This window comes from Eucyclogobius newberryi, unplaced genomic scaffold (assembly GCF_026437365.1).
Source record: "Eucyclogobius newberryi isolate DKJ021-1_F unplaced genomic scaffold, fEucNew1.0.hap1 SCAF_13, whole genome shotgun sequence".
NCBI classification, from domain to species: Eukaryota; Metazoa; Chordata; class Actinopteri; order Gobiiformes; family Gobiidae; genus Eucyclogobius; species Eucyclogobius newberryi.
In genome coordinates, this window is record NW_027315757.1 from 34,728,970 (window position 1) to 34,754,316 (window position 25,347).

Below are 25,347 nucleotides of genomic sequence, written 5' to 3' on the forward strand. Positions count from 1 at the left end.
AAAAGCAAGTTCCTATGTTTGTGAATTCTGTTCATTGACCTTTTTCTGATTCTGATTCTGAGATTAGAAAAAAAGATAATTTAGGGAATTTTCTTTTGAAGATTTGTGTATAGTCTCTTATTAGTATAGTATAATAGTATAATACGTTATATTTAATTGCGGGTGGCAGAAGCCCAGTTTTTAGAGGGATTGTCCTCTGAGTTGAACCTTGAGCGTGATTGGAGTGTCTTAGTGTCTGGTGTAAGTGTGTGTCGTGTGAGTGGTGCTTTGAGCACTATATAAATGTGACAATTTACCATTTATTCTTAAAAAAAAGCAAATTAAACATTAAAATGGCAAAAAAGTATGTTACAAACGTCCTAATAAGGGCATATAGTTATATTACTGCACTTTTACAGTCACTGTTAAACTTAAAACACAACTTATACATTTAAAGACATGTGCAATTATTTTAGTAGTCAGACTATTATTTCTATTGTATATTTAAACGTTTTGAATACATTATCAGCCAAATAAAGATTGAAATATGGTGACTGAAGGAAGATAATATTTATGAATGAAGCATATTATTGAGGAAAATCAGCAATCATTATGCTTTTTTGACATGTGTTATAAAGTCTGTATCGTCCAGTTAATTATTATGGTTGATTATTTTTTGCAGTCAAGGACACATGATTAGTCAATTTATCGTTACAAGCCTAATTGACATAAATGTCTGAATATTGTTAATGGGAGATTGTGGGCATATATTATATTTTCAATACTGCCCCTGGTTGTTGAAGGTATGTTAATGTTTCCCCCTCATGAGCTGATAAGTATTTAGCCCAAATAATACTTAAGAATATTTGAGTCTTAATCAAAACCGGTTTATGTGCAGTTTTTGAAACTAATATTTAAAGAAGTGATCAATCTTCTTGCACCTGCTATGAAATAACCCTTTACCTGTTTTCCACCAGAAGTGAAACATTGTGACAGATGAGACATTTAAAACCATTTAAAACTGGCTCATATGTTTAGGATTATGAAAAAAGAGCCGGCACGTGACATTTTCACAACCGAATCAGCAGCAAAACCCACAAGTCCCATGTTTTTAGATGGACTAAAGTCCAGCGCTCACGACTCATTTGTGTGACCGATGTTTCACTGAAAAAACACAAAGGAGATGATCCTCTGGTGCTTCACGACGTGCAGCAGCCGCTCCGTTCATCCTGGTTCCTCTTGAGTGTTCATCCTGGTTCCTCTCGTGTGTTCTTCGTGGTTCCTCTCGTGTGTTCTTCGCGGTTCCTCTCGTGTGTTCTCCGTGGTTCCTCTCGTGTGTTCTTCGCGGTTCCTCTCGCGTGTTCTCCGTGGTTCCTCTCGTGTGTTCTCCGTGGTTCCTCTCGTGTGTTCTCCGCGGTTCCTCTCGTGTGTTCTCCGTGGTTCCTCTCGTGTGTTCTTCGTGGTTCCTCTCGTGTGTTCTCCGTGGTTCCTCTCGTGTGTTCTCCGTGGTTCCTCTCGTGTGTTCTCCGTGGTTCCTCTCGTGTGTTCTTCGTGGTTCCTCTCGTGTGTTCTCCGTGGTTCCTCTCGTGTGTTCTCCGTGGTTCCTCTCGTGTGTTCTCCGTGGTTCCTCTCGTGTGTTCTTCGCGGTTCCTCTCGTGTGTTCTCCGTGGTTCCTCTCGTGTGTTCTCCGTGGTTCCTCTCGTGTGTTCTCCGTGGTTCCTCTCGTGTGTTCTTCGTGGTTCCTCTCGTGTGTTCTCCGTGGTTCCTCTCGTGTGTTCTTCGTGGTTCCTCTCGTGTGTTCTCCGTGGTTCCTCTCGTGTGTTCTCCGTGGTTCCTCTCGTGTGTTCTTCGTGGTTCCTCTCGTGTGTTCTCCGTGGTTCCTCTCGTGTGTTCTCCGTGGTTCCTCTCGTGTGTTCTTCGTGGTTCCTCTCGTGTGTTCTTCGTGGTTCCTCTCGTGTGTTCTCCGTGGTTCCTCTCGTGTGTTCTTCGTGGTTCCTCTCGTGTGTTCTCCGTGGTTCCTCTCGTGTGTTCTTCGTGGTTCCTCTTGAGTGTTCTTCGCGGTTCCTCTCGTGTGTTCTCCGTGGTTCCTCTCGTGTGTTCTCCGTGGTTCCTCTCGTGTGTTCTCCGTGGTTCCTCTCGTGTGTTCTCCGTGGTTCCTCTCGTGTGTTCTCCGTGGTTCCTTTCGTGTGTTCTTCGTGGTTCCTCTTGAGTGTTCTTCGCGGTTCCTCTCGTGTGTTCTCCGCGGTTCCTCTCGTGTGTTCTCCGTGGTTCCTCTCGTGTGTTCTCCGTGGTTCCTCTCGTGTGTTCTCCGTGGTTCCTCTCGTGTGTTCTCCGTGGTTCCTCTCGTGTGTTCTCCGTGGTTCCTCTCGTGTGTTCTCCGTGGTTCCTCTCGTGTGTTCTCCGTGGTTCCTCTCGTGTGTTCTTCGTGGTTCCTCTCGTGTGTTCTCCGTGGTTCCTCTCGTGTGTTCTTCGTGGTTCCTCTCGTGTGTTCTCCGTGGTTCCTCTCGTGTGTTCTTCGTGGTTCCTCTTGAGTGTTCTTCGCGGTTCCTCTCGTGTGTTCTCCGTGGTTCCTCTCGTGTGTTCTCCGTGGTTCCTCTCGTGTGTTCTCCGTGGTTCCTCTCGTGTGTTCTCCGTGGTTCCTCTCGTGTGTTCTCCGTGGTTCCTTTCGTGTGTTCTTCGTGGTTCCTCTTGAGTGTTCTTCGCGGTTCCTCTCGTGTGTTCTCCGCGGTTCCTCTCGTGTGTTCTCCGTGGTTCCTCTCGTGTGTTCTCCGTGGTTCCTCTCGTGTGTTCTCCGTGGTTCCTCTCGTGTGTTCTCCGTGGTTCCTCTCGTGTGTTCTCCGTGGTTCCTCTCGCGTGTTCTTCGCGGTTCCTCTCGTGTGTTCTTCGTGGTTCCTCTCGTGTGTTCTCCGTGGTTCCTCTCGTGTGTTCTCCGTGGTTCCTCTCGTGTGTTCTCCGTGGTTCCTCTCGCGTGTTCTTCGCGGTTCCTCTCGTGTGTTCTTCGTGGTTCCTCTCGTGTGTTCTCCGTGGTTCCTCTCGTGTGTTCTCCGTGGTTCCTCTCGCGTGTTCTTCGCGGTTCCTCTCGTGTGTTCTTCGTGGTTCCTCTCGTGTGTTCTCCGTGGTTCCTCTCGTGTGTTCTCCGTGGTTCCTCTCGTGTGTTCTTCGTGGTTCCTCTTGAGTGTTCTTCGCGGTTCCTCTCGTGTGTTCTCCGTGGTTCCTCTCGTGTGTTCTCCGTGGTTCCTCTCGTGTGTTCTCCGTGGTTCCTCTCGTGTGTTCTCCGTGGTTCCTCTCGTGTGTTCTCCGTGGTTCCTCTCGTGTGTTCTCCGTGGTTCCTCTCGTGTGTTCTCCGTGGTTCCTCTCGTGTGTTCTCCGTGGTTCCTTTCGTGTGTTCTTCGTGGTTCCTCTTGAGTGTTCTTCGTGGTTCCTCTCGTGTGTTCTCCGTGGTTCCTCTCGTGTGTTCTCCGTGGTTCCTCTCGTGTGTTCTCCGTGGTTCCTCTCGTGTGTTCTCCGTGGTTCCTCTCGTGTGTTCTCCGTGGTTCCTCTCGTGTGTTCTCCGTGGTTCCTCTCGTGTGTTCTCCGTGGTTCCTCTCGTGTGTTCTCCGTGGTTCCTCTCGTGTGTTCTCCGTGGTTCCTCTCGTGTGTTCTCCGTGGTTCCTCTCGTGTGTTCTCCGTGGTTCCTCTCGTGTGTTCTCCGTGGTTCCTTTCGTGTGTTCTTCGTGGTTCCTCTTGAGTGTTCTTCGTGGTTCCTCTCGTGTGTTCTCCGTGGTTCCTCTCGTGTGTTCTCCGTGGTTCCTCTCGTGTGTTCTCCGTGGTTCCTCTCGTGTGTTCTCCGTGGTTCCTCTCGTGTGTTCTCCGTGGTTCCTCTCGTGTGTTCTCCGTGGTTCCTCTCGTGTGTTCTCCGTGGTTCCTCTCGTGTGTTCTCCGTGGTTCCTCTCGTGTGTTCTCCGTGGTTCCTTTCGTGTGTTCTTTGTGGTTCCTCTTGAGTGTTCTTCGTGGTTCCTCTCGTGTGTTCTCCGTGGTTCCTCTCGTGTGTTCTCCGTGGTTCCTCTCGTGTGTTCTCCGTGGTTCCTCTCGTGTGTTCTCCGTGGTTCCTCTCGTGTGTTCTCCGTGGTTCCTCTCGTGTGTTCTCCGTGGTTCCTCTCGTGTGTTCTCCGTGGTTCCTCTCGTGTGTTCTCCGTGGTTCCTCTCGTGTGTTCTCCGTGGTTCCTCTTGAGTGTTCTTCGCGGTTCCTCTCGTGTGTTCTCCGTGGTTCCTCTCGTGTGTTCTTCGTGGTTCCTCTCGTGTGTTCTCCGTGGTTCCTCTCGTGTGTTCTCCGTGGTTCCTCTCGTGTGTTCTCCGTGGTTCCTCTCGTGTGTTCTCCGTGGTTCCTCTCGTGTGTTCTCCGTGGTTCCTCTCGTGTGTTCTCCGTGGTTCCTCTCGTGTGTTCTCCGTGGTTCCTTTCGTGTGTTCTTCGTGGTTCCTCTTGAGTGTTCTTCGTGGTTCCTCTCGTGTGTTCTCCGTGGTTCCTCTCGTGTGTTCTCCGTGGTTCCTCTCGTGTGTTCTCCGTGGTTCCTCTCGTGTGTTCTCCGTGGTTCCTCTCGTGTGTTCTCCGTGGTTCCTCTCGTGTGTTCTCCGTGGTTCCTCTCGTGTGTTCTCCGTGGTTCCTCTCATGTGTTCTGTTACACTCTGACCTTTGGCTGTTTCCACTCACTTGCCCAGACTTGGAGGAGCCCATCCCCGATGACCGTTACCATGGCATTTACTTTGCGATGCTTTTGGCCGGAGTGGGCTTCCTCTTGCCGTACAACAGCTTCATCACGGACGTGGATTACCTGCACCACAAGTTCAAGGGTATGAATAATAAGCACACACGATCCCCACAGTCGGTGTTTGTGGTTCTGATTGGAAAGGTTCTGGTTCCACAGGGACGTCCATCGTATTTGACATGAGTCTGACGTACATTCTGGTGGCGCTGATGGCGGTGATCCTCAACAACGTCCTGGTGGAGAGGCTCAGTTTGCACACCAGAATCACTGTGGGTGAGTTTAAAGCACTAGAACTGAACAGTAGAGGCCCTTGAGTTTAAAGCACTAGAACTGAACAGTAGAGGCCCTTGAGTTTAAAGCACTAGAACTGAACAGTAGAGGCCCTTGAGTTTAAAGCACTAGAACTGAACAGTAGAGGCCCTTGAGTTTAAACCACTAGAACTGAACAGTAGAGGCCCTTGAGTTTAAAGCAGGGGACATTAATGTGCCTTTGGGTTTCACCAGGACAGGACATGACAAAAATGTTGGATTCAAGGATTTCATTTCATAATTTGTCATTATGGGTTATTAATGAAGCAGTTATTGGCTGCTGGCGCTATTTACCACATTACTGTATCTATATATTTGTAATTCTTTAGTAAATGAGGAGTCGTGGTATGTTTTGATTAAAAAACAATGTGCTGCAACAAAGATAAGGTTAATACTTTAGTTTGGCTAATCAAATATATTCCAAAATGATATGTTAATATTTTACGCTGGAAATCTTTTTTACGGAACTATTTTTTTCTGTTATCGTTGCCTAAATGACCCAAACATCTGAAACGGAGGAGTTTATTAATAAAAAAAAGGCATTGAAGCTAGTGAAGAAAACGAGTATTTTGCCTTAATAGAGTTTTTCTAGTTTACACAATTTCATCTTATTGTATAATTGTTAATTTGCTCATTTCAGATGCAGCACTGCGCATCCCACTGGTAAAGTCAAAAATGTATTTTCGAGACATTAGAATAAAATATGCATGTTCCCTCAGGAAATATTTGATATCTACACTTGTACCATCAGTGTTTCTTTGCACTAGTATTAAAATAGCTGCAGTTCCATCCTTTTTCAAGTGTCTTGTCTGCACCAAAGCGTCTCTGGGGAGGAGGACGGTTGTGGGCGCTACTAAAAAGCAATATTTCTCACGTCTCAGCCATGTCAGATTTGCATTCACACGGTCGAGTCATCGCTTAAATGATTTGTATTTCATGTCTTTTCCCTCTTTAGGGTACATCTTTGCATTGGGACCGCTCATCTTTGTCAGTGTTTTTGACGTGTGGCTGGAAAAGTTTACCACGAGACAAGCGTACATCATAAACCTGGTGTCCGTGGGAGTGGTGGCCTTCGGCTGCACAGGTAGCTCAGGATATGTGTTCACACACTCACACACTGTTGTAAAGCACGGAACACATATAGTCTGATTGATTGATTGATGATTGATTGAGTGTGCCAGTTAAAAGTACAGCACGCAGGACAAAGAGCTTTTATTTTGTATTAAATAAAACATTTATTGGACATTTCAAAGACATAAAAGCACTGAACCTGGTCTAACTGAGCAGAATAGAGTTTGACCATGAGTCCTACATAAAGATAGATGGTGATAATGTTGTATTTTGTTAAAATAGTCTTCTAAACCATTCACACTTACTTCATTAAAAAGCAATATAAAATGTAAGCCTTATTAGTTTTGCTTCATCATTTATTAATTGCACACCATAAAATAACCTCGGTGCAAATAAACTTGTCTAGCTCCTTTACTGAATACATAATGTTCAGTGATGGTGTTACAATCAATAGCGAGGCTGTTGCAACAATGAACAAGCTGTGGCGTAGATTCCGTGGAGCGTTCAGGGACGTCTGCTGCTGATGTTGTTCATAGACTCGGGCCGCGGCACCTTCAGTGACCTGAGCTCGTGGATCGTTCTCTGGAGCTTTCCAACTCGTGCGTCTAAATAAATTGAGTCTGCGCCGTGTTGACTGTGTCCAGCCATTGTCTGTTCACACAAGCTCTTCCTCTTGTCTCTTCAGTGCAGCAGTCCAGTTTCTATGGTTACATGGGGATGCTTCCCAAGAGGTACACACAGGGGGTGATGACAGGAGAGAGTAAGCACACACACCTTTCTATTCCCTGTTTTTGCACTGCTATGTTGCACTGCTGCATCATCATCATTTGAATGTTTGTCCTCTGAAGGCACCGCTGGGGTCATCATCTCTCTGTCTCGCATTTTCACCAAGCTGCTCATCCCAGACGAGCGGAGGAACACGCTCATCTTCTTCCTGGTGTCCATCAGTATGGAGATGCTCTGCTTCCTGCTTCACCTGCTCGTGCGCCGCTCTCGGTTTGTGCGCTACTACACCAGCCATGCCCAGGGTAAAGGTCCAGCCAAAGGTCATGACCCTCGTGATAATGGGACAGGATACAGGGTACACCATGATGTCACAGCAGAGGAAGTCAGATTTGTAAGTCTTTACATTTCTTTTTGGCATGATGGCACATTTCTCAGCTAACGCTGTCCAATAAAGTGCACCTTGTTTCTCTAAAAAGGAAAGGAAATACAGCCTATAATAAAATGCTAACAATAATATATAATAATAAAATGCTGGCATTATAACTGTGCTGTACATGACATATTACTCCAAACATTCAAATGAATGAATTCACATATAAGCTAGCTTTTAAGGGAAACATGTGTTTTAAATGTTCTCAAAATGATTTGTGGCATTATGGCATTATTTAATCTTTCATTAGAAACATGAATGTTGGCTATGCTGGTGTAAATGAATACAACCTGCAATGCAGAAACAAGGCTCTTGGGGGTCATGGGTCAAGTCTGGACTCTCCCCAAACGCCTGAAACCGAATGTGATCGAATTCATCTTGAAAAAATGCACAGAATGCTCTGATCCATAGTGTGGATTAATTACACACGAAATACGAAGTTATTGCTGTTAAAGCAAATTCTTTCTGCAATAATGATAAATGTGAAATTTAACGTGCAAAAGCGAAGTTTTCAGAATATCTGCGACGTTTATTAAAAAAGCAAACTCTTTTGTTTCTTTCAGTTATACATTCAAAAGTGTAACTTTGAGAGTTTTTGGAGTCGATCGCTGTAACTTTACGTTAATCCAGATTGTGTGACAATCAGGCTTTGACCATAGATGGTAACATCAATTTCCACATACATGATACATGAGTACACATTGATACACGAGTACACATTGTTACATGAGTACACATTGATACATGAGTACACATTGATACACGAGTACACATTGATACATGAGTACACATTGATACATGAGTACACATTGATACACGAGTACACATTGTTACACGAGTACACATTGATACACGAGTACACATTGTTACACGAGTACACATTGATACATGAGTACACATTGTTACATGAGTACACATTGATACACGAGTACACATTGATACATGAGTACACATTGATACACGAGTACACATTGATACATGAGTACACATTGTTACACGAGTACACATTGATACACGAGTACACATTGATACATGAGTACACATTGATACACGAGTACACATTGATACATGAGTACACATTGATACACGAGTACACATTGTTACATGAGTACACATTGATACACGAGTACACATTGTTACATGAGTACACATTGTTACATGAGTACACATTGATACATGAGTACACATTGTTACACGAGTACACATTGATACATGAGTACACATTGATACACGAGTACACATTGATACATGAGTACACATTGTTACACGAGTACACATTGTTACACGAGTACACATTGTTACATGAGTACACATTGTTACATGAGTACACATTGATACACGAGTACACATTGATACATGAGTACACATTGATACATGAGTACACATTGTTAAACGAGTACACATTGATACATGAGTACACATTGATACACGAGTACACATTGATACACGAGTACACATTGATACATGAGTACACATTGATACATGAGTACACATTGATACACGAGTACACATTGATACACGAGTACACATTGATACATGAGTACACATTGATACATGAGTACACATTGATACACGAGTACACATTGATACATGAGTACACATTGATACACGAGTACACATTGATACATGAGTACACATTGATACACGAGTACACATTGATACATGAGTACACATTGATACATGAGTACACATTGTTAAACGAGTACACATTGATACATGAGTACACATTGATACACGAGTACACATTGATACACGAGTACACATTGATACATGAGTACACATTGATACATGAGTACACATTGATACACGAGTACACATTGATACACGAGTACACATTGATACACGAGTACACATTGATACATGAGTACACATTGATACACGAGTACACATTGATACATGAGTACACATTGTTACACGAGTACACATTGATACATGAGTACACATTGATACACGAGTACACATTGTTACACGAGTACACATTGTTACACTAGTACACATTGATACACGAGTACACATTGATACATGAGTACACATTGATACACGAGTACACATTGATACACGAGTACACATTGATACATGAGTACACATTGTTAAACGAGTACACATTGTTACACGAGTACACATTGATACACGAGTACACATTGATACACGAGTACACATTGATACATGAGTACACATTGTTACACGAGTACACATTGTTACATGAGTACACATTGATACACGAGTACACATTGATACATGAGTACACATTGATACACGAGTACACATTGATACATGAGTACACATTGTTACACGAGTACACATTGTTACATGAGTACACATTGATACATGAGTACACATTGTTACATGAGTACACATTGATACACGAGTACACATTGTTACACGAGTACACATTGATACACGAGTACACATTGATACACGAGTACACATTGATACATGAGTACACATTGTTACACGAGTACACATTGTTACATGAGTACACATTGATACACGAGTACACATTGATACATGAGTACACATTGATACACGAGTACACATTGATACACGAGTACACATTGATACATGAGTACACATTGATACACGAGTACACATTGATACATGAGTACACATTGTTACATGAGTACACATTGATACATGAGTACACATTGATACACGAGTACACATTGATACATGAGTACACATTGATACACGAGTACACATTGATACACGAGTACACATTGATACACGAGTACACATTGTTACATGAGTACACATTGTTACATGAGTACACATTGTTACACGAGTACACATTGATACACGAGTACACATTGTTACATGAGTACACATTGATACACGAGTACACATTGTTACATGAGTACACATTGATACATGAGTACACATTGATACACGAGTACACATTGATACACGAGTACACATTGTTACATGAGTACACATTGATACATGAGTACACATTGTTAAACGAGTACACATTGTTACACGAGTACACATTGTTACATGAGTACACATTGATACACGAGTACACATTGTTACATGAGTACACATTGATACACGAGTACACATTGTTACACGAGTACACATTGATACACGAGTACACATTGATACACGAGTACACATTGTTACATGAGTACACATTGATACACGAGTACACATTGATACATGAGTACACATTGTTACATGAGTACACATTGATACACGAGTACACATTGATACATGAGTACACATTGATACACGAGTACACATTGTTACACGAGTACACATTGATACACGAGTACACATTGATACATGAGTACACATTGTTAAACGAGTACACATTGTTACACGAGTACACATTGTTACATGAGTACACATTGATACATGAGTACACATTGTTACATGAGTACACATTGATACACGAGTACACATTGTTACACGAGTACACATTGATACACGAGTACACATTGATACACGAGTACACATTGATACACGAGTACACATTGATACACGAGTACACATTGTTACATGAGTACACATTGATACACGAGTACACATTGATACATGAGTACACATTGTTACACGAGTACACATTGATACACGAGTACACATTGTTACATGAGTACACATTGATACATGAGTACACATTGTTACACGAGTACACATTGATACACGAGTACACATTGTTACATGAGTACACATTGTTACATGAGTACACATTGATACACGAGTACACATTGATACATGAGTACACATTGATACATGAGTACACATTGTTACACGAGTACACATTGTTACATGAGTACACATTGTTACATGAGTACACATTGTTACATGAGTACACATTGATACATGAGTACACATTGTTACACAAGTACACATTGTTACACGAGTACACATTGATACACGAGTACACATTGTTACATGAGTACACATTGATACATGAGTACAGATTGATACACGAGTACACATTGATACATGAGTACACATTGATACATGAGTACACATTGTTACACGAGTACACATTGTTACTTGAGTACACATTGATACACGAGTACACATTGTTACATGAGTACACATTGATACACGAGTACACATTGATACACGAGTACACATTGATACACGAGTACACATTGTTACATGAGTACACATTGATACACGAGTACACATTGTTACACGAGTACACATTGTTACATGAGTACACATTGATACATGAGTACACATTGTTACATGAGTACACATTGATACACGAGTACACATTGTTACACGAGTACACATTGATACACGAGTACACATTGATACATGAGTACACATTGTTAAACGAGTACACATTGTTACACGAGTACACATTGTTACATGAGTACACATTGATACATGAGTACACATTGTTACATGAGTACACATTGATACACGAGTACACATTGTTACACGAGTACACATTGATACACGAGTACACATTGATACACGAGTACACATTGATACACGAGTACACATTGATACATGAGTACACATTGATACACGAGTACACATTGATACATGAGTACACATTGATACACGAGTACACATTGATACACGAGTACACATTGATACATGAGTACACATTGATACACGAGTACACATTGATACACGAGTACACATTGATACACGAGTACACATTGATACATGAGTACACATTGATACATGAGTACACATTGATACATGAGTACACATTGATACACAAGTACACATTGTTACATGAGTACACATTGATACACGAGTACACATTGATACATGAGTACACATTGATACATGAGTACACATTGTTACACGAGTACACATTGTTACATGAGTACACATTGTTACATGAGTACACATTGATACACGAGTACACATTGATACACGAGTACACATTGTTACACGAGTACACATTGTTAAACGAGTACACATTGTTACATGAGTACACATTGTTACATGAGTACACATTGTTACATGAGTACACATTGTTACATGAGTACACATTGTTACATGAGTACACATTGTTACATGAGTACACATTGTTACACGAGTACACATTGTTAAACGAGTACACATTGATACACGAGTACACATTGTTACATGAGTACACATTGATACACGAGTACACATTGTTACATGAGTACACATTGTTACATGAGTACACATTGTTACACGAGTACACATTGATACACGAGTACACATTGTTACAGTCTTTGAAATGCATTGAATCTATGAGCTGTGAGTCAAAGGGGTTTCTGGGAGTATTTTGTTTGTGTGTGGTGTGTGGGAGGAGCATCGGAGGGTTAGACAGGTAGAAGACAGACGAGTGGGAGGCCTCCCGTGAGCTGCACAGATGAAAGTCAGAGCTCTGAGCAGAGGAGGACGAGGAGCAGGGGGAGAACAGGTGCAAGAAGAATCCAAATCTGTCAAGTACAGTTTACTCCAATGTGGAAAACAGCTGAAACATGCACCGTGTTTACATCATTTAACTGCCTCTTATATTTGTATCTTACCTATTGCAAGAACTCATTTGCTATAGTACTTCAGTTACTTCTGTTTTCTACGATTACTACGCTTTTACTACCACGACTTCTGCCACTGCCACGTTTCACTGCTGCTCCTTGTACTGTTACTGCTCATCTTCTCATCCACCTCTGTATTTCCTCTTCACGGGGGTCTAGAGCAGACAAACAGACAAAAGCAGGAGGAGTGGGAGGAGACATCAAGCAGAGACAAAGCAGAGAGAAGGTCAAAGAGCAGAGGTCCACAAACATGAGGGTTGTTGATGGGTCAGTGTGCAATAAAAGTCACACTGTTACACTCATGTTCCCCTCACAACGCGAGCATCGCTCTGGGGCTTCAAACACATTCAAACACATTCGAACACATTCAAACACATTCGAACACATTCAAACACATTCGAACACATTCGAACACATTCGAACACATTCGAACACATTCGAACACATTCGAACACATTCGAACACATTCAAACACATTCAAACACATTCGAACACATTCGAACACATTCAAACACATTCGAACACATTCGAACACATTCAAACACATTCGAACACATTCGAACACATTCGAACACATTCGAACACATTCGAACACATTCGAACACATTCGAACACATTCGAACACACGCCTCAGTCTCTGCTCTTTTCATCGCTCTGTGTTTGTTCACGCTCACGCACCAGACTGTGTGTGAGTGTGTGTGTGTGCGTGTCTGTGTCTGTGTCTGTGTGTGTGTGTGTGTGTGTGTGTGTGTGTGCGTGTCTGTGTCTGTGTCTGTGTGTGTGTGTGTGTCTGTGTGTGCGTGTCTGTGTGTGTGTGTCTGTGTGTGTGTGTGTCTGTGTGTGTGTGTGTCTGTGTGTGTGTGTGTGTGTGTGTGTCTGTGTGTGTGTGTGTCTGTGTGTGTGTGTGTGTGTGTCTGTGTGTGTGTGTGTGTGTGTGTGTGTGTGCGTGTGTGTGTGTGTGTGTGTGTGCGTGTGTGTGTGTGTGTGTGTGCGTGTGTGTGTGTGTGTGTGTGTGTGTGTGCATCTGGGGGCAGGTTCAGGCAGCTCTTTGTTCTTGTTGCCGGGGGAGACGAGGCTGCGCTCTACGTTATGGGATAATCAAGTAGAGTGGTGGCTCCTGGCCCCGAGTCCTCTCTAATCAACAAATGGATCTGTGTGTGTGTGTGTGTGTGTGTGTGTGTTTGGAGGCGGAGCCGACTGTAAATAGAAAGAAGCTCAAATTAAAAGTTTACGTGCTCTTTCTATTCCATATTATATGTTGTTGTTGTTGTTGCTGTTGTTGTTGTTGTTGTTGTTGTTGTTGTTGAAAAGGGGCAGTTACCGCCTCCTACTGTAGTTGTGCGTCTTCATAGTCAGTGTTTTACACTAAACAGTTAAGAAAGAGACAAATGAGAGAAAGAGAGAGAAGGAGAGTTCTATCGTATATATTTTATAGTTAAATATGGGATTTCGAGTTGTTGCTTGTATCTTTGATTTAAATAATGCTGCGATAGTCACTGTGCTGGATTTGAATAGCATTTGCCATTAATTGCTAATGTCTTAATTGTAAAGACTTAAGCAAAATTAAGAAGTTATATATCGTAAGTAAAATGGAAATCATGTGCCAACAACCTGGATTACTTAATTAAAAGACTAAAAAGAATAAAAGACTAATTTGAGCATAAAAACCCTGATAACAGACTAGACTTGATATAAGTATCATTTTAATCTTGCAATAGAATAGAATCCTAATGCTTCACCTGAAAATGATCTGGAATGCAGAACATTTTGTCCAAGGTTTAATACATTTAATCTTCTCTCGTCTCATTTCCACTTTCTTTCGTGTCCTAAAAGAGTCACATTTGAAGTTGCCCTTTATTATGGTCTTTTTACAATAAAGAATCCAGAGTTTAAAGAGATAAGCGTCCTCACTTGTAGCTCCGGACAAGAATGTTCAATGTTTCTGAAGTATTTTCATGTGAGTAGTTGAAAGTAAAGACTGTCCTTGTGTGTCCACAGGGGAACGGTGGGACAATGCCCTCGGACAGACAGACAGAAGACGCTGTAGATGACTTTGGAGGAGGAACTTACGTACGATTTGACGCCCCAAAAGCCAAGATCAGGAAGAGCTGGCCCAGCCTTCGTGGTACTTCATCTTCACAAGCCGCTCATGTCAGTGTTTCTCATTCTTCCTCACGTCTTGTAATCTGCACACAGACATGATCTTTCACCGTTATGTCGTGTCCCGTGTGATCTGGGCCTACATGCTGTCCATCGCAGTGACCTACAGCATCACACTCTGCCTCTTCCCGGGCCTGGAGTCGGAAATACGCAACCAAATGTTGGGAGAATGGCTTCCTATCCTCATCATGGCAACGTTCAACATGTCTGACTTTGTGGGGAAGGTAAAGGCTCATTATGAAGGATTTATCTCAGTTTATCCTGCTGTTGTGTCGATGTCCAGAATGTGACGACACCACGAGCTGTTGTAAAATTGTGGTGACGTTTGTAGTTCCCACATGCTTAAAATAATCATAATATGTATCGATTTGGGATCTAATGTATTTAGTTTACTTCATTACAGCCTCTTTAGCTTAATTGCTCTACTATGTCCATTGTGTTTTTAAAAAGACACTTCTACTGCACTGAGGCTGGGAATCTTAGAAATAAAGTGGATATTAAGGGCAGTGGTAGAATTATACGACAAAAATCCTCACATATCAATATTATCACCGTTTTATTGTCAATCCATATTTAGAACGGGTCCATACTGCTCTCCTTCACGTTTCTATTACGTTTACATCTATTTCTTCTGCTCATTCTGGAACGTTCTTTATTCCACTGGGACGAGGAGCAGAGCCGCCTTGACCTTGAGCTTAATGGTTTTTTTGGTCACTTCATTTAAATAATCAGGAATGAAACATTATCTGCCATCCTCCAGGTCAAGTGGATGTTGAGGTGAAATATAATGTCTGGATGTGAGTTTCTGGAATAAGCTTTTACTTATTTCATGCCTAATTTAGCATTTTGTTGAAAAGGGAATGAGATAAGAGGAGGGGGCGGGGCTAGTGAAGGAGAGTCAATGCTTAACATTTATAGTGAAGTAGTTTTTATGTGAGGCATTGTAACAGTGTTTTCATTTCATTTAAAGATTAGCATATTATTTTATTGTTAAGTGTTAAGCTTTGGTTCAGAACTTTGCTTTGATACATCACATACAGTTACTTACAGTTTTTACATCTATGTCCACTGTCAGGAGTAACAGTAGCTTTAGCAGCAGATGCTACATTCTAATGTGACTTTAGCACAGATGCTACATTCTAATGTGACTTTAGCAGCAGATGCTACATTCTAATGTGACTTTAGCACAGATGCTACATTCTAATGTGACTTTAGCAGCAGATGCTACATTCTAATGTGACTTTAGCAGCAGATGCTACATTCTAATGTGACTTTAGCAGCAGATGCTACATTCTAATGTGACTTTAGCAGCAGATGCTACATTCTAATGTGACTTTAGCAGCAGATGCTACATTCTAATGTGACTTTAGCAGCAGATGCTACATTCTAATGTGACTTTAGCAGCAGATGCTACATTCTAATGTGACTTTAGCAGCAGATGCTACATTCTAATGTGACTTTAGCAGCAGATGCTACATTCTAATGTGACTTTAGCAGCAGATGCTACATTCTAATGTGACTTTAGCACAGATGCTACATTCTAATGTGACTTTAGCACAGATGCTACATTCTAATGTGACTTTAGCACAGATGCTACATTCTAATGTGACTTTAGCAGCAGATGCTACATTCTAATGTGACTTTAGCAGCAGATGCTACATTCTAATGTGACTTTAGCACAGATGCTACATTCTAATGTGACTTTAGCAGCAGATGCTACATTCTAATGTGACTTTAGCAGCAGATGCTACATTCTAATGTGACTTTAGCACAGATGCTACATTCTAATGTGACTTTAGCAGCAGATGCTACATTCTAATGTGACTTTAGCAGCAGATGCTACATTCTAATGTGACTTTAGCAGCAGATGCTACATTCTAATGTGACTTTAGCACAGATGCTACATTCTAATGTGACTTTAGCACAGATGCTACATTCTAATGTGACTTTAGCAGCAGATGCTACATTCTAATGTGACTTTAGCACAGATGCTACATTCTAATGTGACTTTAGCACAGATGCTACATTCTAATGTGACTTTAGCACAGATGCTACATTCTAATGTGACTTTAGCAGCAGATGCTACATTCTAATGTGACTTTAGCAGCAGATGCTACATTCTAATGTGACTTTAGCAGCAGATGCTACATTCTAATGTGACTTTAGCACAGATGCTACATTCTAATGTGACTTTAGCACAGATGCTACATTCTAATGTGACTTTAGCAGCAGATGCTACATTCTAATGTGACTTTAGCACAGATGCTACATTCTAATGTGACTTTAGCACAGATGCTACATTCTAATGTGACTTTAGCACAGATGCTACATTCTAATGTGACTTTAGCAGCAGATGCTACATTCTAATGTGACTTTAGCACAGATGCTACATTCTAATGTGACTTTAGCACAGATGCTACATTCTAATGTGACTTTAGCAGCAGATGCTACATTCTAATGTGACTTTAGCACAGATGCTACATTCTAATGTGACTTTAGCAGCAGATGCTACATTCTAATGTGACTTTAGCACAGATGCTACATTCTAATGTGACTTTAGCAGCAGATGCTACATTCTAATGTGACTTTAGCAGCAGATGCTACATTCTAATGTGACTTTAGCAGCAGATGCTACATTCTAATGTGACTTTAGCAGCAGATGCTACATTCTAATGTGACTTTAGCACAGATGCTACATTCTAATGTGACTTTAGCAGCAGATGCTACATTCTAATGTGACTTTAGCAGCAGATGCTACATTCTAATGTGACTTTAGCAGCAGATGCTACATTCTAATGTGACTTTAGCAGCAGATGCTACATTCTAATGTGACTTTAGCACAGATGCTACATTCTAATGTGACTTTAGCACAGATGCTACATTCTAATGTGACTTTAGCAGCAGATGCTACATTCTAATGTGACTTTAGCACAGATGCTACATTCTAATGTGACTTTAGCACAGATGCTACATTCTAATGTGACTTTAGCACAGATGCTACATTCTAATGTGACTTTAGCACAGATGCTACATTCTAATGTGACTTTAGCACAGATGCTACATTCTAATGTGACTTTAGCAGCAGATGCTACATTCTAATGTGACTTTAGCAGCAGATGTTACATTCTAATGTGACTTTAGCAGCAGATGCTACATTCTAATGTGACTTTAGCACAGATGCTACATTCTAATGTGACTTTAGCACAGATGCTACATTCTAATGTGACTTTAGCAGCAGATGCTACATTCTAATGTGACTTTAGCACAGATGCTACATTCTAATGTGACTTTAGCACAGATGCTACATTCTAATGTGACTTTAGCACAGATGCTACATTCTAATGTGACTTTAGCAGCAGATGCTACATTCTAATGTGACTTTAGCAGCAGATGCTACATTCTAATGTGACTTTAGCAGCAGATGCTACATTCTAATGTGACTTTAGCACAGATGCTACATTCTAATGTGACTTTAGCAGCAGATGCTACATTCTAATGTGACTTTAGCAGCAGATGCTACATTCTAATGTGACTTTAGCAGCAGATGCTACATTCTAATGTGACTTTAGCAGCAGATGCTACATTCTAATGTGACTTTAGCACAGATGCTACATTCTAATGTGACTTTAGCAGCAGATGCTACATTCTAATGTGACTTTAGCACAGATGCTACATTCTAATGTGACTTTAGCACAGATGCTACATTCTAATGTGACTTTAGCACAGATGTTGAGCTCCATTTGCTTCATTAACACAAGTTTCTTGCACTTCCTCAGATCCTGGCTGCGGTGCCGTACGACTGGTCAGGTGGTCGTCTCCTCTTCTTCTCCTGCCTCAGAGTGGTCTTCATCCCTCTGTTTGTCATGTGTGTGTACCCTGCCAGCGCCCCCACCCTGTCGCACCCTGTCTGGCCCTGCCTGTTCTCCCTTCTCATGGGCGTCACTAACGGATACTTCGGATCAGTGCCAATGATCCAAGCAGCTGGAAAAGTGCCTCCGGAACAAAGAGAGCTGGCTGGTACAAGACACACAAGAAAATATACTTTGTTTATGATAACGAGATATAATTTTAGTAATCATCGTAATTAATTAGGTTATTGTAATTTTACATAATACATCATTTAATTATGACGATGCTTTACCTAAATGAGAATGCATGACTTATCAGACAGTATGTCATTATCATTACACATGTGCAATAATACTGGTGGCAGAGTGGTTAGCACTGGTTTGACCCCCGCACAGACCAGGCCTTTTGTCCGGGTGGGTGTCCTCCGGGTCCTGTCCTCCGGGTCCTGTCCTCCGGGTCCTGTCCTCCGGGTCCTGTCCTCCGGGTCCTGTCCTCCGGGTCCGGGTGGGCGTCCTCGTTCCGTGGTTTCCGTCATTAACTCAAAACATAAACCATAGGTACAATTCCACAGGCCAAGACCTGGAGACGGTCCCCACTGCTCCTGACACTGCTCCTGACACTGCTCCTGACACTGCTCCTGACCACTGCTCCTGACACTGCTCCTGACCACTGGTCCTGACCACTGCTCCTGACACTGCTCCTGACCACTGGTCCTGACCACTGGTCCTGACCACTGCTCCTGACCACTGCTCCTGACACTGCTCCTGACACTGCTCCTGACCACTGCTCCTGACCACTGCTCCTGACCACTGCTCCTGACACTGCTCCTGACACTGCTCCTGACCCTGCTCCTGACACTGCTCCTGACACTGCTCCTGACCACTGCTCCTGACACTGCTCCTGACCACTGCTCCTGACCACTGCTCCTGACCACTGCTCCTGACACTGCTCCTGACACTGCTCCTGACCACTGCTCCTGACACTGCTCCTGACACTGCTCCTGACCACTGGTCCTGACACTGCTCCTGACCACTGCTCCTGACACTGCTCCTGACACTGCTCCTGACCACTGCTCCTGACCACTGCTCCTGACACTGCTCCTGACACTGCTCCTGACACTGCTCCTGACCACTGCTCCTGACACTGCTCCTGACACTGCTCCTGACCACTGCTCCTGACACTGCTCCTGACACTGCTCCTGACACTGCTCCTGACCACTGCTCCTGACACTGATCCTGACACTGCTCCTGACCACTGCTCCTGACACTGCTCCTGACCACTGCTCCTGACACTGCTCCTGACACTGCTCCTCACACTGCTCCTGACCACTGCTCCTGACACTGCTCCTGACACTGCTCCTGACACTGCTCCTGACCACTGCTCCTGACACTGCTCCTGACACTGCTCCTGACCACTGCTCCTGACACTGCTCCTGACCACTGCTCCTGACACTGCTCCTGACACTGCTCCTGACCACTGCTCCTGACACTGCTCCTGACACTGCTCCTGACCACTGCTCCTGACACTGCTCCTGACCACTGCTCCTGACACTGCTCCTGACACTGCTCCTGACACTGCTCCTGACCACTGCTCCTGACACTGCTCCTGACACTGCTCCTGACACTGCTCCTGACACTGCTCCTGACACTGCTCCTGACCACTGCTCCTGACACTGCTCCTGACACTGCTCCTGACCACTGCTCCTGACACTGCTCCTGACCACTGCTCCTGACACTGCTCCTGACACTGCTCCTGACCACTGCTCCTGACACTGCTCCTGACCACTGCTCCTGACACTGCTCCTGACCACTGCTCCTGACACTGCTCCTGACACTGCTCCTGACCACTGCTCCTGACACTGCTCCTGACACTGCTCCTGACACTGCTCCTGACCACTGCTCCTGACACTGCTCCTGACACTGCTCCTGACCACTGGTCCTGACCACTGCTCCTGACCACTGCTCCTGACACTGCTCCTGACCACTGCTCCTGACCACTGCTCCTGACACTGCTCCTGACCACTGCTCCTGACACTGCTCCTGACCACTGCTCCTGACACTGCTCCTGACCACTGCTCCTGACACTGCTCCTGACACTGCTCCTGACACTGCTCCTGACCACTGCTCCTGACACTGCTCCTGACACTGCTCCTGACCACTGCTCCTGACACTGCTCCTGACACTGCTCCTGACCACTGCTCCTGACCACTGCTCCTGACACTGCTCCTGACCACTGGTCCTGACCACTGCTCCTGACACTGCTCCTGACACTGCTCCTGACCACTGCTCCTGACACTGCTCCTGACACTGCTCCTGACACTGCTCCTGACCACTGCTCCTGACACTGCTCCTGACCACTGCTCCTGACACTGCTCCTGACACTGCTCCTGACCACTGCTCCTGACCACTGCTCCTGACACTGCTCCTGACACTGCTCCTGACACTGCTCCTGACCACTGCTCCTGACACTGCTCCTGACACTGCTCCTGACCACTGCTCCTGACACTGCTCCTGACACTGCTCCTGACCACTGCTCCTGACACTGATCCTGACACTGCTCCTGACCACTGCTCCTGACACTGCTCCTGACCACTGCTCCTGACCACTGCTCCTGACACTGCTCCTGACCACTGCTCCTGACCACTGCTCCTGACCACTGGTCCTGACCACTGCTCCTGACCACTGCTCCTGACACTGCTCCTGACACTGCTCCTGACCACTGCTCCTGACCACTGCTCCTGACACTGCTCCTGACCACTGCTCCTGACCACTGCTCCTGACACTGCTCCTGACACTGCTCCTGACCACTGCTCCTGACACTGCTCCTGACCACTGCTCCTGACACTGCTCCTGACCACTGCTCCTGACCACTGCTCCTGACACTGCTCCTGACCACTGCTCCTGACACTGCTCCTGACACTGCTCCTGACACTGCTCCTGACCACTGCTCCTCACACTGCTCCTGACCACTGCTCCTCACACTGCTCCTGACCACTGCTCCTGACCACTGCTCCTGACCACTGGTCCTGACCACTGCTCCTGACCACTGCTCCTGACACTGCTCCTCACACTGCTCCTGACCACTGCTCCTGACCACTGCTCCTGACCACTGGTCCTGACCACTGCTCCTGACCACTGCTCCTGACACTGCTCCTCACACTGCTCCTGACCACTGCTCCTGACCACTGCTCCTGACACTGCTCCTGACCACTGGTCCTGACCACTGCTCCTGACCACTGCTCCTGACACTGCTCCTGACCACTGCTCCTGACCACTGCTCCTGACACTGCTCCTGACACTGCTCCTGACCACTGCTCCTGACACTGCTCCTGACACTGCTCCTGACCACTGCTCCTGACACTGATCCTGACACTGCTCCTGACCACTGCTCCTGACACTGCTCCTGACCACTGCTCCTCACACTGCTCCTGACCACTGCTCCTGACCACTGCTCCTGACCACTGCTCCTCACACTGCTCCTGACCACTGCTCCTGACCACTGGTCCTGACCACTGCTCCTGACCACTGCTCCTGACCACTGCTCCTGACCACTGCTCCTGACACTGCTCCTGACACTGCTCCTGACACTGCTCCTGACACTGCTCCTGACACCACATTATAAAACTAGTTGAAGATTAGCATGACTGAATACAGACGCAGCATTATTCCACCAATGCAGTGCAATTGTACAACACTAGTGTAAAAATGCACATACCATAATAACATAATAATTCACTCTCAAAATGATTTTTACTTTTATGAATTGAAGAATAAGTCAATAAAGTCATTATTGCGACAGGCCAGAGTCTTTAGCAGATCTAATGGAAGTCTTGGCTTGATGTGAGTTCTGGAGCTGATGCATCATGGGTAGAATCCAGCTCAGTGATGTCATCTTTTAAATTCTATCTGTCCTTTTGGCACATGATAATCTAAAGGTTATCTTGTGATAGCAAAGTCAGCAGTTGTTGCTTAAGTGTACGAAGTGAAAACTGAAAACCTTAAGATAAATTGAAATCTTATTTTTCATCAACCTAATACGATATTTAACACAATATAATTAAGTGTTAATAATCCCATGTGTATTTGGTTCTTCCACGTGTGCTAACACTGAGCAGAAGTGCCGTGATCGACATATTTCAGAAACATATCAAGATTTTTTTCACGTGTCCCACCCGCAGCTGTCAGATGTGCCACGTCCACATCGACTGAATGAATGTGCAAAAACAACAGTTACATCTTTTGGAAAGTCTTGTTCACAAACACCCCTTGTGTCCTTGTGTCCTTGTGTCCTCTTGTCCTCTGCAGGGAACACCATGACCGTGTCGTACATGACAGGACTCATGGTGGGCTCGGTTGTGGCCTACGCCGCCTACAGCTTCACCGCTCATGGATCAGGGACACGTCTGACACCTCTGCACTCACTCAACACTACAGGCTACTGACAGTGCCTCCTGGACAGTGCAGCCGTGTGTTCTGACCGCTACAAGCATTTATTATAACCATGTCCAAGTTCAACCAGAGCAGAGGAGTTTAAATCCACTTTGAAGAGTTCAAAGAAAAGAAAACAGCTTCTCTCTTCGTTGCAGACGGTGATGTTTGCAGACAGCGTTTCTTCTGTTATAACTGACTCTGGTTTAAGTGTAATGGTGTAAAATGGAGTGACTGTGCGAGCATGCTGCAGCTACAGTGAGCGGACAAACACGCACGACTTTTACCAATGACTAAAGAGCGATGATGACACTGTTTACACTGCTGCTTCATCTTGTGTTTGAAGGGGGAAAGTCCAGGTCAAGTCAAATGTTCTGTTCAAGCCCTAAACTAATGTTAGTAGCAGAATTTGGGGCATTTATGTGGATGTCATTTTCACACCAAAGATTTAATTTTTCATCAGACAATATGAGAGGTTTTACTGGGACGGCACAGCATCATATTATGTGCTTCAATTTGCCAATAAATAAGTTGACAACGCAGCACACACCAGAATGTGTGATACCTTGCACCGCCTGATGGTTCAAAAAGAAACCAAAATGTGTTTGAATCAGCTGTTACGATGGGGACAGAATGTGTATAATATATATATATGTACAGCTGAACATGGAGAATGTAGTTCTATATAAAACAAGGGACTCTGTAAATACACTAATACGCGCTCAAAGCAGTGGCAGATTTGTATTTGTAAAAGCAAAATGATATATTTCATACTCTATGTAGCTCCAGCTCATGCTCATTTAGTTGAAGTGAATACATCTTTCAGTGGAAATGTTTGAATGGAAAAGCTTGGTTAAAGTTTATATACAATGAGAGGAATAGACTTGAATAGAGACCAGAGTGGACACTGTGGGAATCTGGCCTTGACCGCGGGCTGACCTCATGACTCTGTATGTGCCATATCGGTCTCACATTGTTTCTAAGATGCCTCTTACTTATGTTGGCTCGACTGTGCCATTAAGGACATGGGAAGTTACTTTAGAACTTTAGTGACACTGTTCTGAGCTCACAAGGAGCAGTAAAGAGCAGAGATGTGGACTGTGAACGCACTGCCACTTTCTGCACACATTTATCCTCCTAATGACAGTATAAAAGAAGAAGGTAGATCGTGTCACGGCTCATAAATCATTACCAGGGGCCGTTAGTGCACGGCACTGAGGGCCACGCTGTTGTTTGGTGTCAAAAACCTGAAGTTCTTAATAAGAATTGGTTTATCTTTGCACAGCCTCAATAGCTGTGGTTCTGTTTACATTCTGTTTTGGATTCATCGTGAAGAAAAATAAATATTAATTCATGTTTTCAAAAGTGCTGTTGTTTAATGACCTCGGAGACAAGTTAAGAGTCCTAACAATCATTTAAACTGTTACAAGAAATGACAATAACGTCCACATAATATTACAGTCAAGGGAACAAATTGAGACCTTTCTCCCACTTGTCACAATATGGCAAGCAATGAATGATGAAAATAAAAGTCTAGTTAAAATGTTCCCTTTATGGGTTCCAATTAGGATGAAACACATTAACGCTTGTTGCCAAGACAGTCCAGCCTGTCCTTCTTGTCCTTGAACAAGCCTCAGAATCTCCAGCAGGATCTTAACTGTGCAGGGGCCCTCTTTCTGGCCCCACCAGTCACTGAAGTATCTGCACTCACCATCTTCATCCGGCAGAGGGCGCTGTTGGGCCAGGAAAAACGGCCCCACAATAAAACATCAGAGACTGAAACAGGTTCACCTGTGTTCTGTCCTGACCGTCCACCTGTGTTCTGTCCTGACCGTCCACCTGTGTCCTGACCGTCCACCTGTGTCCTGACCGTCCACCTGTGTTCTGTCCTGACCGTCCACCTGTGTCCTGACCGTCCACCTGTGTCCTGACCGTCCACCTGTGTCCTGACCGTCCACCTGTGTTCTGTCCTGACCGTCCACCTGTGTCCTGACCGTCCACCTGTGTCCTGACCGTCCACCTGTGTTCTGTACTGACCGTCCACCTGTGTTCTGTCCTGACCGTCCACCTGTGTTCTGTCCTGACCGTCCACCTGTGTTCTGTCCTGACCGTCCACCTGTGTCCTGACCGTCCACCTGTGTCCTGACCGTCCACCTGTGTTCTGTCCT

The 25,347-nt window shown here is 44.3% G+C and overlaps 1 protein-coding gene across 2 annotated transcripts in view; it reads left to right on the forward strand.

Annotated features, from left to right (window-relative positions):
• slc29a4a (solute carrier family 29 member 4a) overlaps positions 1-23,255 on the forward strand; it is a 24,405-nt gene extending 1,150 nt beyond the window's left edge. Inside the window, exons 2-10 of one of the 2 annotated variants that reach the window (XM_072443761.1) lie at positions 4,675-4,806; positions 4,881-4,994; positions 5,986-6,114; positions 6,787-6,861; positions 6,950-7,209; positions 14,742-14,868; positions 14,940-15,127; positions 18,680-18,920; positions 23,057-23,255. In XM_072443761.1, coding sequence (XP_072299862.1) covers positions 4,675-4,806; positions 4,881-4,994; positions 5,986-6,114; positions 6,787-6,861; positions 6,950-7,209; positions 14,742-14,868; positions 14,940-15,127; positions 18,680-18,920; positions 23,057-23,193 — 1,403 coding nt within the window. In that variant the 3' untranslated portion in view covers positions 23,194-23,255. Of the gene's footprint in view, positions 1-4,674; positions 4,807-4,880; positions 4,995-5,985; positions 6,115-6,786; positions 6,862-6,949; positions 7,219-14,741; positions 14,869-14,939; positions 15,128-18,679; positions 18,921-23,056 lie in introns of both variants that reach the window. The other variant, XM_072443760.1, reaches the window with a different exon arrangement.
• Positions 23,256-25,347: the final 2,092 nt, after the last annotated feature.